Source organism: Lineus longissimus, chromosome 5 (genome assembly GCF_910592395.1).
Source record: "Lineus longissimus chromosome 5, tnLinLong1.2, whole genome shotgun sequence".
Lineage (NCBI taxonomy): Eukaryota > Metazoa > Nemertea > Pilidiophora > Heteronemertea > Lineidae > Lineus > Lineus longissimus.
Window position 1 is genome coordinate 16,566,627 of NC_088312.1, and position 15,443 is coordinate 16,582,069.

Sequence of the window (15,443 nt, forward strand, 5' to 3'; positions counted from 1 at the left end):
ATTTGAAGTTGATTTCTGAATAATCCCAGCCTGGTGCAACTTTTGAATATGTTGATCCATTACATCTCGTAAGGCCATGGGAACTCTATAAGGTCGTTGACGGACTACTGTTCCTGGTTCTGTTTCAATCTCACATTCAAAGTTTTTGGCTTCTCCTAACTCGGCAAGGTCCTCAGCGAATACGTCCTTATATTCTTCCAACAATTTATCCAATTCCTTCCGCTCTGTTTCATTTAATGAACCCTCCTCGATCTGACATCGTTGTTCTTCAAGAGATATACCTATGTCCTCAACGGCAATGCGCCAATATGCCGATTGATTTAAGTCTATGGAGGATGCGCTAGCCACTTCCGCTCCTCGCCGTAATGTGACAGGGTATGGGGCAGGGTTGAGAACACGAAGGGGACTATTCCCTTCTGAATATAAGCTATACTGTGTGCTCCCATTAATCCATATCGATTCCCCAATCTTTGCTTCGGTTGGATAGTACATGCCTGCCCTTCAATTCGATCTTTGAACTTTATTTTTTTCCTCGTATAATCGCTTCCGATAATGCTGGGATAGTTACATTATCTCGACAGGCCACACTGGCCTGCACATTGAACTGTGCAGCCGAATCCATAGATATAGTACCCAAGTCTTTGAATGTCACTTCCCTGGTCCTAGCATTTATGATGGCCTCCTGTTTGTGGATAAAATCCAAACCCAAAATGAGGGTATGGGCAAGTCCTTTGATGACATGGCAATTGTGACTGACCTTCCTGTTGCCAATACCAATGTTCATTGTGACTATGCCCATAATTTGCATATGATTCCCATCGGCACAGCAAATACTATCCCCGTAAGAACTTGGGAAAATCGGATATTTCTCCTGTGGTAACATTTTCATAAAATAATCATAATCAATGACACTAATTGAAGCCCCAGTATCCACTAGCGTAGAAATTGTTACATCATCACATTTCATCTGAATTGTCGGCCCCCCTGTGAAGTTTATTTGAAAAGACTTTCTTGTTGCTGTTCTTCTTTTCCCCTTTTGTTTCGGCTTCTTTTCCTTGACGTCAGGCTGGTTCGGTTTCGGTAGTGGCTATTGTTGATTTGCTGGTCGGGGCGGTCCATCCTGTCGTCCTGGGTAATTGGAAGGGGGTGGTGGTCCATTTGAAGGATACCGCTGCCTATCGGGTGGTGCATTTGGAGGGTACCGCTGCCTATCGGGTGGTGCAGTTGCAGGATACCGCTGTCCATCTGCTCTCTCTTCATCCCGCCGTTTCACGATGCAGTCCCTCTGAAAGTGTCCAGGCTTACCACAATAGTAACAAATGACTTGAGCATTTGCATCACGACGATTTCGGCCTGGTGCTCCCGCTCTGGTGTAATATGGTTGTCTCGCATCGGCTGACTTTCTCAGGTCCGTTAATTCTGCCTGCATAGCCTCCAGTTTCTTCAGCACTTCCTCCATCGATCTATCCTGTGTTATGGCCGCTACTCTGCCTGGATTTTCCAGTTTCATCATTTTGACCGCATTTCGAGCAGCTTTGATTGCAGCTTGCAAGTTTTCTGGCATGCTTTGCCAAACCAGGGGGCCGGATCTGTGTGGGAAGTCCTTCAATATAGGCACTTAATGCTAAGTGATCTGGAAGGTCTAATTCTCGACTCCGCATCAGAATATCGTCCGTGAAACTGTCAATACTCTCTCCGGGCATAAGCCTCCTGCCGGCTAACTCCCGAGCCCTAATCCACTTTTCAGATTCTTGATATCGATCCTTGAATGCCTTTTGTAATGCCTCCCAGTCCCCTAGTTGTTCCGTGGCCAATCCCTGGTACCACGATAGTGCATCTCCCTTTAGGAACAATGGAAAAGCGTCCATTTTTGCCCGTTCTTTCCACCCCATTAATGTAGCGAAGTGTATAAATGTTTTTAACCAAGCTAGAGCATCCACTGTGCTGGTACCTGTAAATCCTTCGGGTTTCATGCCTGTTATACCTGGCACCCTTCTTTCTACATACCTGACTCTGGGTCCCTCATCCTCCTCGATGCAGTCATACCATTCGACCTCCTCCTTCTTGGCTAGCCCTTTTCGAATTTTCTCTAGGTCCTTCAACTGTTGTTTGAAATCCGCTGTAGCAGGCATCTTCTTCTTCAGCTTCTCCAATGACTCCTGTGCCCACTTGGCACACTCTTCAGCCTCGGTAGATTGTTGATCCCGTTTAGCCTTTCTCGCTCTCATTTCTTCTCCTATCTTTCTGAGCTCATCTTCAATTTCCGCTCGTACCTCCTCGTCATGCTCTTCACCCATCCTGGCTCGTGCTCTTGTAATCATCTACCGTAGATCGAAATACCCGGGTTCCAACACCAGTTTGTTGTTAGGCTCTGCCTTGGGGGGACTTCAATGACTTCAACAATTATTCCAAGTTTCTGCTCTTTATTTCTCCCATTGATCTTATAGTACAGCCTCTGTTCTCACTTGCTGGGTTCTCTCTGAGGGAACGGATCTCCCAACTTTTATACACTTCATATGTTTGTTACATGTTACTAAGGCGATGGTGACATTTACCACCTGATACGAGTGACGAAGCGGTCCCATGATACGGGGTTAGCTTGGTGTATGATCCGTCATCTTGCATCATTTGGCGTGTGAAACAACATCGCCTCCCTCTGAATGAAAAGAACCAACTTGATAACCTCACGTATCATAAATAATTCCAAACCAAAAAGTATACAATGTGTTGGTTTAGTTTGACCAGTGGTTTACTTCAGTTTGGTCACCACAACACTTCGGCCAAGTTTCTCCTAAATTGTTTATCTTTAATTTTTGAACATGCATTTTAAGTAATCATTTTATTCCCTTGAACAACACTGTTGTTTGCTTTCAATTTCTAAATACGTATACCTTAAATAATCATTTCATTCCTTTGAAGAGCCGCGGTTTGACCGAGATATGTTACAAATGCTAACATGGCCACAATATTGAAACCAAGATGGCCGTCAAACTCTGCCAACACCATTAACATTCTAACCAGGCTTGTAATATATCAAAATGATCGGATAACAGTAAGGACGCCAGTCGACTGTTTGAAATGTGGCTATTAACAGACACAGAAAGACTAGAAGCATTATAAATCAAGTTCATACATTATTATTCAACTCATTTGCAAACTACAGATGAAAGTAACGGATAATACGTCTCAAGTACCATCGAATGTATTCACTGCTTGACGACCACAATCCCTCACTGTGCTGAATCTGCCTCAATTCTCTTCATCCAGCCAGATCTGAAAATAAAGAATTAATACCTCAAAATAAAGAATAATATCTCAGTTGGTATTGGTACTTTCAATTTATATATCATTTATGTCAATGAGACATCTCCCCAAAGGCTTTATTGGTTCAGAGTTACAGATGGTGCTATAGTACACACAGCTATAGCTAAACATGGCCTGGTCACTCACAGAACACTGTCACACTGTCACTAAAACCATGCAATGCTGAATGCATGAACCAGGAAATGAAAAGTAAAACATTGATATTTTCACCAAACTACCCAACAAAACCTTTACATACAGAGCATTCGAGTCTCGGGACTGTGTCAAGAACAACATTAGTCAACTGTCACGAGATAACAAGAATGAAAACATTGTCAAAATATACAATAAACCTACACAAACTGACTGAAATCAGCTGATTTTCTAATGCTAATTTAATTGGAAAAGTGCCCAGATGTTACGAAAAAGTTGGAACTACAAATAAATTATAAATTCTTGATTCCGCTGGAGATGTCAAATTATTTTCATCAAAACGGAGGTTTATACTTACAATTACCACTAGATCCTTATAAATGACATTTTTATAAGATTTCAGAAAAATGCCTAAAATCGGTAAATATTGACGGAATTTCATCCGGTTTTTGACGAACAGCAAGGTTTCAGCAGTAGAGTTCATTTCCGGCTAGATAATCTACATAGGTCACATGCCCTTTTGCGGAAAAGGCGCCAAAGATTTGAAGAGCAAGTGACAGCTGGCCACGCCTCCGGCCGTCTTCATTAGCATAACGTTATGGCGGACGTGATGATCGCCACGGCGGCCCAAGTTGTGCGTAATTTCTAATTTCTCCCCTAATACTAGATGAATTTCATTGAAATTTGAGAGAATGAAAGATTAGATACCTGTTTACCTTGGGTCTTCCTGGTTTCTTTTTTTGTGCGTGACGCGAAAATGCACTTACGGAACGTCGAAAGTCACGTGACCTGAACACCTTTTCACAGTTCAATTGGTATGAAACCCATAGACGCCAGAAAGGAGGTTAATGAAGAAACTGTGAGGTTTAATCTTTATGGTGCTTTTTTGATAAATACTTTTAACAAGCCTAAATTCAAAATTGGAGCCAGTGTGAGAATTTCAAAATATAAAACCATATTTCCTAAAGGTTATCTTCCAAATTTCACTGAAGAAGTCTTTAAAATCGTTCAAATTATATTTACAAAGCCTATTGTTTTTAAGCTTGAGGAGTATCAGAACGAACCTTTAGAAGGGTATTTTTTTGCTGAGGAATTAAGCTATGTTCCAAACCCCGAACAATTGGAATACAAAATAGAAAAAATATTAAGATATAAAACAATTAAAGGTGAAAAATATGGGTTGATAAAATGGAAAGGGTATAATGATAAATTTAATGATTGGTTACCAGTTTCACATATTAAACAAATTTAGTGCTATATAAATGGAAGATGAGAAAACAACAATTAAAGAGCGTACAAATATATTTGAGCACTGCAAAGCCTGTAGAGAAGATTATCACTTCACAAGTTTTAAAAGACATCTTAGTACAAAAAAGCATTTGACGAATGTAGAAACAAGAAAACTAAAAACAGAAATAAAGATATTGGAAGACCCAAACTTTGTAACACCCTACGTCGGTCCGCCGGTAGTAGATACTCAACAGTACAAGGTCAGCAACGAATTACAAAAGTGGAGCAACAATTAAAAGAATTAGAAAGGAGGCAAGTGACACCTGTACAAACCACTTGTAAAGTATGTGACAAAGAAATGTTAACCAAGAACTATAAAGCCCATTTAAAAACAGAAGCACATTGGTTACAGGCAGAAGGTGTCCTCACTGGCGATATACACTGCGAAGCTTGTTCTAAAAATATCAAAGCCAAAAATTGTGCGACACATTCAATGACTATCACACATCAGGAAAGGGCAAAAAACAAGGAAACACCAACAATTCCAAAAGCACGTCAACCTGGGGAGAAGCCATCAATGTTGCTTGATAACAATACTGTGGAAGAAATACAAGGAATAGAAGGAATAGAAATTTTGAACCAGTTTGTCCCAAATCGTAACATTGTGGCAGGCGGTATTTGCACCACGCCACCACGGGCACCACGCGACCACCACGCCACCACGCGAACAGGCGGAGCGATCATAATGACGATATCAAAATAGTGGTCGATTCATTGGATCATGGTTTCTTGGAACAATTATAGATGGCATTGGCTGCTATCCTAGCTTCTCTGATGCCCGTTCTTGGGATTATTGGAATAAAGGCGTACGCCAACTACGGAAATACGTACAGAATTACCGTTGAGTAACTAGACCTACTCCAACTGACGACTGACCTGCAAAAACCATACGAGTACGAGTGGGTTATATAGTCTCCCTTTAAAGGGGTGGCCGTTCGTTTGGGTGGGGTGGGTTGGGGGGGGGGGGGAGGAGTTAGATTTATCACTCACTCGAACACATGTGCATAGTTTCAACATACTGTTGTGTGAGAGACCCTTATTGGCGACTTTGTGTAACTTTATCTTGCCTACCTAGCTGTTGCCTATAGTTTCCCATTAAAGGGGGACTATGTAGGAGCAGGGGGTCAAATTGGCCAACTTTAGCTGACTTATAAACAGAGTAAGGGCATTAGGTCTTATTTGATTCATCACTGAATGTATCCTTGTTACAGGCGTGACTAGGACGTCGAAACTATTCACACATGAGACAATACACCTATAGGCAAGATGAGCCCGTCAGGTATTTGAAATCACTGAACCATTGTCGAACAATAGGGCGGGACCTTTAAAACAGGTCACAATATATACTTTCACATCAGTGTACCAAATAGGCTTTCAATGCATAAGCGTACATGCCGTACAGGACCTTTGTGGTGCCCCCTCGAGGTTGTGAGAGAAGGCGGAGACCGTCCTAAGGTTGTGACAGTCCCAACGGAGAATAACTGTAATTTGGGTCCTGGTTGTGACCAGACCGTCTCCAGGTTGTGACATTCCTAACAGAGAATAACTGTAGTTGCAGTCTATACAAACTGACAAGAAAACTGATATGATATAGACATGATAAGGACACTGAGTGACATTTATTGAAAATAAGATAATTGTAGGCCCGAAGAAAACTTGAATATTTACATAATGAGCAGCATGAAGTATTTTGGGTTATTTACAAGAAAAGCTGCATGATAAGGACCATTAAAAAGGCAAAGGAGTGGGGCAAAACCGCCACCACTTACTCCAAGGTAAATACATGAATAGTAATATATACAAAGTCCTCTTAAAGGGAGAGGAGGGAGGGAAAATTGTGATATTTAAAACGTGAAGTAGCTTAGTGTAAATCTAGAGCAAGAATGATGCCCAGGAATCTGGGCCACAGAGCTTGTTCATGCTAGGGCGTGATTGGCTCCCCATGTCACGTGAGGATGCTGAAAGAAGCTGATTGGCTGATGTTTGTGCAGCTCAGCGTGCAAACTGACCTGGGAGAGCATGGTAATTAGTTATTAGCATGATACAACAAAGATAAAGAAAAAGCGGGAAAATTACAATAGGGCCTAGAGGGGATCCACAAATGCATTTCTCCCAATACAGGTATTAAGTGTCAGTCCATGATACCACCATGCAGAGGGTGGCAAGGTGGGGGTCAACCGTTTTTTACGAGATTAGGTATGCAAGATCCTTCCACTAAGACATCATTACACAGCAATTGATGACTCTCAAAAATCACTAGCAACCGAGTTGGGGGCAGGCCTAGTTAGGGGGCTTGTTTTAGCTTTTTTCCCCCTATTTTTTGTGTATTTTTGGGTCAATGTTGGGCACTCCTGCAGAGACTAAAAAAAATAGCTGGATTTTCCCCCTTTGTATGATGGAAGTATTTGATGAGATCTTCCATTCTGCAACAGGTCATTGAGTAACACTTCATACTTTGGTCGTGCTAGGCCTAGTAATTATGCATACCTAGGGGCAGTGCTTAGGAAGAGCTCTCTATCGACGCTCATATCTCCAACACTGCAGGTCTTTGAATGCTGTGGCTTGCACATGATAAAGGTAGTGATACCTACTTTCAAAATCAGAAATAAAATTTCCGGCCGCTTTTACTGTTTTCCCAGGATAAACCAAGGAAAAAGTGCTATTTTCCACCAAAATGACACTCATTGGCTAGTGCTGCCACCTTTTTGTACACTTGATGAATTATAAAATAAATGCATAATGAACACATAATTTATGCTTGGTGCTGGCCATGAGGATAAGTAGTTACTGTCAACCACCATGATCATCCCCCCCATGCCTAGGCCTACTAACCTATTTTAAGTAAATTTAGGTAAATAACTCCACTTGCATTTTTCCCCCCAAAAAAGAACAAGCTCATCACTACAAATTTGCCCTTGATGAAAGCCCTTTGGGGAATTGGGCCCCATAGGTCCTGAAATGCTGATTTGAATTTCAAATAACATTTCGGCCTTGGCCTACCTGATGGCAACGTAATTGAATAAGCTACATGTAGGCCTTCTTACAGTCCGAAAACCTAAAGAAACCCCCCTGTTGGTGAGGATGCTAATGTTGACCCATTCATTAGCCTGTGTCATGCTGCCAGAGCATGTTGTAAGGGTTGGACCCCCCCCCCCCATGGCTAAGGCACCTGAAGGGCATGTGGTATGACCTACTAATAATACATCTTTATCAACCCATGCAGGGATCATCCTGTTCCTAAGAACCTTGCAGAAGTGCTCATTTCACATACTAGTAACACCTTCCATTGCTAAGGAGCCAATTGACCAAAGGTGCAGTTCCTACTGTAATTACTGTTTGATGAGGACAACCCTGCAGTTGGCTGCACCGTCAGAGTACTGCTATTGGAAGTTTTTATCTCCTTGGTTGGCGGTGAAATGTTCTCCTGGAGTTGCTCTAGCATTGGCTAAATTGTACATATACATGTACTGGAATGGAGAAGTTTTTCATGAACTGAGTTACGGTACTGTCCAGTCCCTTAGGAGTGATCACAACTTTCCACATGCTACACTTGTACCTGTCTGCAGAGGACAGTGCTGCCACCTAAGAAGCAGGGACACTTTTTTTTTACAAATGGGTGATTTATTTACAAGCTAATATAATGATACATAGCAAAAAGGCTATTTTGCAGACAATAGCCAAACCACTACTAACCACTACTAAGGAGGGACCAATACTAGTAACACCTCATTTACGGTACTACATGTCAGGCCCAAGTGCAGGATAGTATCAGGAGAGAGTCCCACTTTCCAGTAGCAGGCTTGGTTGTTCAAAACTGACATTAGCGCTACTAAGTATACTGACATTAAAAATCTATCTTGGCATTTACAATTGTTTACTGAAAGCCAAAGTTCAAATTTATCCCAAGATATCGCTATAAAATCATTTTTTAACCAATTGCAGTTTGGAGCTGGCCTTCTACTGGTGCACATCCTCCCTGCTGCAGAAACCTATTCAGCGTGGCTAGCTCAAAATTCTTTGGCGCTGGGGTTGGGGCCCACGTGATGTCTAGTATATCACGAGCATCATTATTCCCACTAGTGGTCTCTGTGCTAGGGCTCGAGCCACCATTCCCTGGTAAAAAGTGGCGACCCTGAAAAAACCAGATAATACATTTTATAAGATAATATTTTTTGGAAAGGCCGCTGTATAGAGGGTGGCCTCTCTGCAAAGAGGCAACATAGGTCTTCAAATGGCAATCATGCACTATGAAGTTCTCATTAACAGAGCTTCTGATACTGTTCATTTACCAATTACGTAAAAAGTGACACACCTCATCTCGTAAAGTGGTCACGAAACTTTAGAAGCAGAAAGGATAATTTTACCACCCTATCAGACTGTGCTCTCAGTACTTCATATCTCACCTTGATAAGCAAATCTGTTTCAGAGGAAGATCCATCACCTTCACCACCACTTGCTGATTGAATCTTAATTGGATACTGAACATCTCCAACTCCTCCCTGAAAATATCAGCATAGTATTTGGCAAGTATGTGTATGATATATAACAAACTCAGAAATGCAGCGCCTCTCGCGGACAAAGATAGAACAAATCGACATTTTTTGCACCGGTTTTCGCTGCTCTTGCGTACCAGCATCATCTTTTGTTGATTTCCGCTTTTCGTTCGGCTGGCTGTGAGTATTGGGATGTGTACCGAACCAATTTTCAGTTTCAGGCCACCCTGTATAGTACTTGGTGGTCTAGTCAAATCAGCTCGAAATGCTTGCAGTAAAAAACTTCATTAACTATGCGATGACTGAACACTTACCTCATGGCCTACATTTACATGTATATCTGACTTGAGAGATTGCCCTTCTGTCCCGTCTGCTGGGTTTTCTAAGGCGTCGGCTGGTTGAACAGAGGAAGAGGCAACAGCGGACTGAAAAAAGATATTGATGGAGAATCAGGTTTAGCTTAGAATCCCTCATTGCCAAGGAGATGGGAGCCAGAATGGCATCAAGGTTTTCAGCTTAGTCCCTCCTCTCTCATCAGTGACCTTCTTACATGTAAGTCAGTCGCTGCAGGCAGAATTAACCAATATGCACTTTGGCTTGCCCTGAATCTTCTCCCCTTTTTTTTCATTCAACTCACCTCTGTATCCATGGGTGCTGGTTCTACTTCTGGTTCTACATTTGCCACAGATACTCGATGTTTAGCCTCACATCCTTTACACAGAGCTGAAAAGGCACCAGATTATGGGGGTAATGATAATATGATGACTGATGTGCAATATAATAGTGTGAGGACATGATGATGATGATAGACTTGTTTTGATAATGCGACCGGCCATGCTGATTTTGTACGGCAGTGAAGCATCACCTCCAGTGGCACTGGCAGGGAATCATAACTGGGACTTCCTGATCATAAAGCCAAGGCTCCAATCAACTTTCTAGGAAGAACACAAGTGAAGTGGTAAATCGTTATCACTCAGTTGGTTTTGCACCAAAGTTAGGTTTAGTCAGAGTGGGTATCATTACAGGCCTACTGCTTCTTTTCTACTTCAGTGATTTTGAGACTGATCCCTTACCTGAGCCAACTGGGACAAAAACTCCCCACTTGATGTATATTTCCCGAGACATCACTCGATGAACTGAACCACCATCTTTTCCAGGGCGGTATTTAGAGGGGGGGCAGGGGGGGCAGCTGCCCCCCCTGTGCAATAAATGTTGAAGAAAAAAAATTTCAGACAGTAATAAAAAGACAGACTAATCTTAGCCATAGCTTTACCAGCATGATAGCAGCATATGGATAGCAGATGTTATCAACTCAGGTGCAACCCTTATAATCTGCAAATTAACATTTTCTGTCCAAATGTGGTATTTTCGTAAAATACTTCATAAAAGTGGTCCTTTTTAGCTCACCTCTTAGCAGAGGTGAGCTTATCCCATACCGTGGCGTCCGTCGTCCGTCGTCGTCGTCGTCGTCGTCGTCGTCGTCGTCGTCGTCGTCCGTCGTCGTCCGTCGTCCGTTAGCAGGGCACGTTTCGTAACTGTTAGAGCTATTGAGTTGAAACTTGGTACACATGTACCCTTATGTAATGACACCTTGGAGACCAAGTTTCGGTCCGATTCGTTTCATGGTTTGGCCACCAGGGGGCCAAACGTTAAAAGTGAAAACATGCAATATCTCCCTTAATAATAGTCGGGAAATTTTGAAAAAAATATGGTAGGTACTTCTAGCAAAGGTGCATCATATATCCTCTGGGTTTTTGATTTGACCTCCTTTTCAAGGTCACAGAGGTCAAATGGTGTAAATTGGCCGTTAGGATGTAACGATGGCACGTTTCTAAACTGCAATGACTATTGATACCAAATTTGGTACACATTTACCCCTTAGTCAGGTGATCTCAGGGACCGAAGTTTGGTCCAATATGATTCACCACTTGACCACCAGGGGGCAAAATCCAAAAACCTTAAAAATGTGATTATTCCTTAACTTCTTGCCCGATTGCCACCAAATTGATATCATGGGTACATCTAACCACCATACAGTATATGTCACACAGGTTTTTAATTTGACCTTCTTGTCAAGGTCACAGAGGTCAAATGGCGTAAATTCGACGTCAGGCCGTAACTCTGGCACGTTTCTTAACTGCAATGACTATTGATCACAAATTAAGTACACATGTACCCCTTGGTCAGGTGATCTTAGGTACCGAAGTTTGGTGCGATCTGATTTGCCATTTGGCCTCCAGGGAGGGGGCCAAATCCTAAATTCTTCAAAATGCCATTAATATTCCTAGTAATGACTTGCCCGATTGGCACCAATTTTATATCATAGGTACATCTAATTCTAACAGCCATTCAATGAGTCACCCGGGTCTTCTTTGATTTGACCTACTTTTCAAGGTCACAGAGGTCGAATGTACTGTAAATTGGCCATTTTGGGGAAATTGTAATTGCTTGGACCTACATCAAACCTAACACTACATGACACAATACCATGCTCTTTATCCATCTTTCCACCACATGAGGTGAGCACAATGGCCCTGGCCATTTCATTTTTTAGAGTAAAAATACTATTGATTCACACTTCCAAATGCCAGGAAAATGCCATTTCAGACCTTTTATTTTCAAATTTTTCTTGGGGGAGGGCCCCCAGACCCCCCCCCCCCCCCCGTTCAGATGCGCCTGCGGCGCATGCAGATCGCCTTCGGCGATCTGTCCCACGGCGATCTATCCCACTGCCCCCCCTGGACAAAAAAGTTAAATACGGCCCTGTTTTCTGGGCTTCCGACTTGTTTTAGAGGGTTGATGAAGTGGGTGCTGGCATCTCCTTTGCTGATTCCATGATAAACTCAACTTGTATCGGTGGTTCGGGCATATTGTGGTGTCCAGAACTGGAGAACTCATATCAAACACGCCAGCACGAAGTGCTATGAGCTCCCATTCACTTTTGACTTGACTGGCTTTCCTGGAGGACATCCAACGCATCAAATGGGAGTGCACGTCCTTCTTACATTGTTTCAAGGGGATCACACTCTTGTCATTGGGGTATGAAGCGTCAGTACCACACTCGATATCCTTGGATATGACAGCAAATCCACATTTCAACTGTGATTTTTCAGGTTCCATTTTCAATAGACTATCACACAATGTACACGTGCATGTACACAATGCATTGTAACTGTAACTGTTGTTGTTGTTGTCGTTGCTGGTGTTCGTTTCCGCCTAGACCGCTAAGCCTCCACAGGGGTAATAAAGGCCTCTAGGTTGTTTGAGGGAGTGTGTGGGAGGGGCAAGGGAGAGGGGGGTTCACTAACATCTAAAAATGTAATTTTATTTGGAAAGCATGTGTATTTCGTCAGTTATCTGAGGGAATGGGCAAAAAATGGGCACCAGTGAGAAGGGCGCGACTCGACCCCCTCACCGGAAAACCGTAAGGGCGGCCGGATTTTTTTCTTTTGCAAATTAAAAAACAGCATTCTGACTTCCTTACCTGGAAGTGGCATCACCTAAAAAACTGCAGTGTTGGAGCTAAAGGAGAATTAAAATTGCCTTTTTAGCTCACCTCTTAGCAGAGGTGAGCTTATCCCATACCGTGGCGTCCGTCGTCCGTCGTCGTCTTCGTCGTCGTCGTCGTCGTCGTCGTCGTCGTCGTCGTCGTCGTCGTCGTCGTCGTCGTCGTCGTCGTCGTCGTCGTCGTCGTCGTCGTCGTCGTCCGTCGTCCGTTAGCAGGGCACGTTTCGTAACTGTTAGAGCTATTGAGTTGAAACTTGGTACACATGTACCCTTATGTAATGACACCTGGGAGACTAAGTTTCGGTCCGATTCGTTTCATGGTTTGGCCACCAGGGGGCCAAACGTTAAAAGTGAAAATATGCAATATCTCCCTTAATAGTAGTCGGGAAATTTTGAAAAAAATATGGTAGGTACTTCTAGCAAAGGTGCATCATATATCCTCCGGGTTTTTGATTTGACCTCCTTTTCAAGGTCACAGAGGTCAAATGGTGTAAATTAGCCATTAGGATGTAACGATGGCACGTTTCTAAACTGCAATGACTATTGATACCAAATTTGGTACACATTTACCCCTTAGTCAGGTGATCTCAGGGACCAAAGTTTGGTCCAATATGATTCACCACTTGACCACCAGGGGGCAAAATCCAAAAACCTTAAAAATGTGATTATTCCTTAACTTCTTGCCCGATTGCCACCAATTTGATATCATGGGTACATCTAACCACCATACAATATATGTCACACAGGTTTTTAATTTGACCTTCTTGTCAAGGTCACAGAGGTCAAATGGCGTAAATTCGCCGTCAGGCCGTAACTATGGCACGTTTCTTAACTGTAATGACTATTGATCACAAATTAAGTACACATGTACCCCTTGGTCAGGTGATCTCAGGTACCGAAGTTTGGTGCGATCTGATTTGCCGTTTGGCCTCCAGGGAGGGGGCCAAATCCTAAATTCTTCAAAATGCCATTATTCCTAGTAATGACTTGCCCGATTGGCACCAATTTTATATCATAGGTACATCTAATTCTAACAACCATTCAATGTGTCACCCGGGTCTTCTTTGATTTGACCTACTTTTCAAGGTCACAGAGGTCGAATGTACTGTAAATTGGCCATTTTGGGGAAATTGTAATTGCTTGGACCTACATCAAACCTAACACTACATGACACAAGACCATGCTCTTTATCCATCTTTCCTCCACATGAGGTGAGCACAATGGCCCTGGCCATTTCATTACTGAAATTTGAGATTGCAGTGTTTTTGGGACGTACTGTACCTGTCATTAAATGTACCTGGGGCAAAACAAAAGGCATGAAAAGGTAGTTCAGATCATGTACTTTCAATTTCAATAGGCGGTGTTAAGTGATAATTCTGTTTGATGCACGAAAATTGACAAAAGACTTAGCCTATTTTGAGGGATAATGCATGTTTTTTTAAAAGGAAAATGAGTAGGAAATGGTTAACAGCCGTACCCCAAAACTGTGGGGTTATTTTCGAAACCAATCCACCAGCCTTCATATTACCCTAGGACAGGTCTGTGGTAGAAATTACAACTAGATCTGTTGACCCCCCACCTTGCCACCATTTGCATGATTCTGCATGGTGGTATCATGGACTGACACTTAATAGAAATATGTTTTGTGGTGCCCCCTCGAGGTTGTGAGAGAAGGCGGAGACCGTCCTAAGGTTGTGACAGTCCCAACGGAGAATAACTGTAATTGGGGTCCTGGTTGTGACCAGACCATCTCCAGGTTGTGACATTCCTAACAGAGAATAACTGTAGTTGCAGTCTATACAAACTGACAAGAAAACTGATATGATATAGGCATGATAAGGACACTGAGTGACATTTATTGAAAATAAGATAATTGTAGGCCCGAAGAAAACTTGAATATTTACATAATGAGCAGCATGAAGTATTTTGGGTTATTTACAAGAAAAGCTGCATGATGAGGACCATTAAAAAGGCAAAGGAGTGGGGCAAAACCGCCACAAGCCTACGGAACGAAGGCTGCCCCCCACCAAAGCCAAATGATTGTTTAGTTGTGTGTCACTCAGTGTCGTGTTAAGAACATATTGATTGAATAAACCTTATAATATTACCCAGTGAGATGACGTACAGTTCGCCTGCATGGAAAACTGCGTGCCATCCCCTGTATATTGACCAAAATTAAGGATAGGGCTAAAAAGATGAGGAAATGTAGGGGGATGTTTGAGTGATCCATCCGCATGAAAGAACACTCAGTGTCGTGTTAAGAACATATTGATTGAATAAACCTTTTAATAATACACAGCGTGATGACGTACAGTTCACCCGCATGGAAAACTGCGTGCCATCCCCTGTATATTGACCAACCTTAAGGGGGGATGTTTGAGTGATCCGTCCGCATGAAAGAACACTCAGTGTCATGTTAAGAACATATTGATTGAATAAACCTTTTGATAATACCCAGTGAGATGACGTACAGTTCACCCGCATGGAAAACTGCGTGCCCTCCCCTGTATGAAATGTAGGGGGATGTTTGAGTGATCCGTGCGCATGAAAGAACACTAAGTATCTCCCCATCCAAAAGAAAAGCAATTAAACATAACACAGTGAAAAGAAGTATAATTCAAACATGAATGGAGACGTTACGGATATACTTATGGAAGGCATCAGAATTCCATCTACCCAGGTGACGAATATGTTGAT

The 15,443-nt window shown here is 42.5% G+C and overlaps 2 protein-coding genes across 2 annotated transcripts; both read right to left on the reverse strand.

Moving 5' to 3' along the window:
- Positions 1–1,087: 1,087 nt before the first annotated feature.
- LOC135488555 (uncharacterized) lies at positions 1,088–1,459 on the reverse strand. The gene has a single exon (XM_064773194.1). The coding sequence runs from the start codon at positions 1,457–1,459 to the stop codon at positions 1,088–1,090; it is 372 nt and encodes a 123-aa protein (XP_064629264.1).
- A 7,215-nt stretch (positions 1,460–8,674) lies between these two features.
- LOC135488556 (uncharacterized) lies at positions 8,675–10,386 on the reverse strand. Its single transcript, XM_064773195.1, has 5 exons — positions 10,313–10,386; positions 9,877–9,962; positions 9,554–9,664; positions 9,150–9,245; positions 8,675–8,878 (listed from the first exon to the last, which is right to left on the reverse strand). The coding sequence occupies exons 1-5, from the start codon at positions 10,362–10,364 to the stop codon at positions 8,675–8,677; spliced, it is 549 nt and encodes a 182-aa protein (XP_064629265.1). The 5' UTR covers positions 10,365–10,386.
- Positions 10,387–15,443: the final 5,057 nt, after the last annotated feature.

What these genes read in the sequence shown, in the direction of transcription:
- LOC135488556 (XM_064773195.1), bottom strand. Translation starts at nt 10,364, where the DNA reads ATGTCTCGGGAAATATACATCAAGTGGGGAGTTTTTGTCCCAGTTGGC. An exon ending in ATGTAAATGTAGGCCATGAG is followed by an intron (nt 9,246 to 9,553) that starts GTAAGTGTTCAG and finishes TGATATTTTCAG; the next exon opens with GGAGGAGTTGGAGATGTTCA. An exon ending in AAACAGATTTGCTTATCAAG is followed by an intron (nt 8,879 to 9,149) that starts GTGAGATATGAA and finishes TGGTTTTTTCAG; the next exon opens with GGTCGCCACTTTTTACCAGG.
- LOC135488555 (XM_064773194.1), bottom strand. Translation starts at nt 1,459, where the DNA reads ATGGAGGAAGTGCTGAAGAAACTGGAGGCTATGCAGGCAGAATTAACG.